General features: G+C 32.9%; 1 protein-coding gene across 1 annotated transcript; it reads right to left on the bottom strand.

The window, feature by feature from the left end:
• Window positions 1-477: 477 nt before the first annotated feature.
• Window positions 478-1,025, bottom strand: LOC111389344. Its single transcript, XM_023014265.1, has 2 exons — window positions 828-1,025; window positions 478-729 (listed from the first exon to the last, which is right to left on the bottom strand). Exons 1-2 carry the CDS (start codon window positions 1,023-1,025, stop codon window positions 478-480), a joined length of 450 nt encoding a protein of 149 aa, XP_022870033.1.
• Window positions 1,026-1,325: the final 300 nt, after the last annotated feature.

Genomic DNA, 1,325 nt, shown 5'->3' on the forward strand with positions numbered 1-1,325 from the left:
GATTTCATCAATTAGGCCTTCTTCTTTCCATCTAAACTACCCTGTTTATTAACGGGTAAATGAATTAAATCTAAAAATGTTAGTAGATTAAAATCATATGCAATTTTAAATGGCAAACAAGAAGTAGTAGAACATGTGGCCTATTATAGGCAAACTCAATGAATGGTAAGCACTCTTCCCAACTTTTCAAATTTTTATTAACTACAGTGCTGGCAATTGTATCATGGTCCTATTAACTACCTCGTTTGTCTATCAATTTATGGATGACAATTTGTAGAAAACAGTAACTTTACACCTAACTTATTCTACAAAACTCTCCAAAAGTTACTAAGGAATTTCACGTCCATATCCGATACAATGCTCCTAAAAATCCTATGTAAATGCACTACTTCTTTAAAGAATAGATCCACTATATTGGTGGCATCATTAGTTTTATGACATGGCATGAAATGTGCCATTTTGCTAAATCTCTATCCACTACCACAAATATCGAATCTTGTCCTTTTTAGTCCTAGGTAAACCTAATATAAAATCCATAGAAATAGCAACCCAATGTTCACTAGGAACAGATAGAGTTATATACAATCCTTGAGGTAAAACATTAGACTTAGCTTTTTTACAAGTGATGCATCTACTAGAAACTCGATTAACATCAATTTTCATTTTAGGAGAATAAAAATGCTCACCTAGTATCTCTAAGGTCTTCCCTAAATGTCCCATTAAGCCCCACTATATGTTTCCCTTACTAACAACTCTCTCATTGAACAATTAGAAACAAATAATTTGTTTTCCCAAAATAGATAACAATCACACCTAAAGAAACTGACCACAGTCTTTATCATATGATTCATATATATTAGAAAAATTGGTTCATTTGCATACATGTCCTTAACATATTCAAATTCAAGCAATTTAGTACCTAAAGAAGTTAAAATCACATACCTCCTTGACAACGCATGTGCTACATCATTTTCTTTACCTTGTTTGTACTGAATGACATATGAGAATGTCTCAATGAACTCCATCTATCTTGCATGCCTCTTGCTTAACTTACCTTAACCTGTCAAATGTTTTAAAGATTCATGATCGGTGTTAATCACGAACATCTTTGGCCATAAGTAGTGCTGCCATGTCCCCAAAACTCGAATAAGCGCATATACCTTTTTTTCACATGTAGGATCACTTAGCTTTTCACTGAAGTAAGCTATCAATTTTCAATCCTGCATTAAAACAACTCTAATTTCTATCCCTAAGGCATCACATTCAATTTCAAAAGTTTTGTCAAAACTTGGAAGCGATAAAATAAGTTCCTTACACAACCTATC

The sequence above is a fragment of the Olea europaea genome, unplaced genomic scaffold (genome assembly GCF_002742605.1).
Source record: "Olea europaea var. sylvestris unplaced genomic scaffold, O_europaea_v1 scaffold5851, whole genome shotgun sequence".
Taxonomy (NCBI): Eukaryota; Viridiplantae; Streptophyta; class Magnoliopsida; order Lamiales; family Oleaceae; genus Olea; species Olea europaea.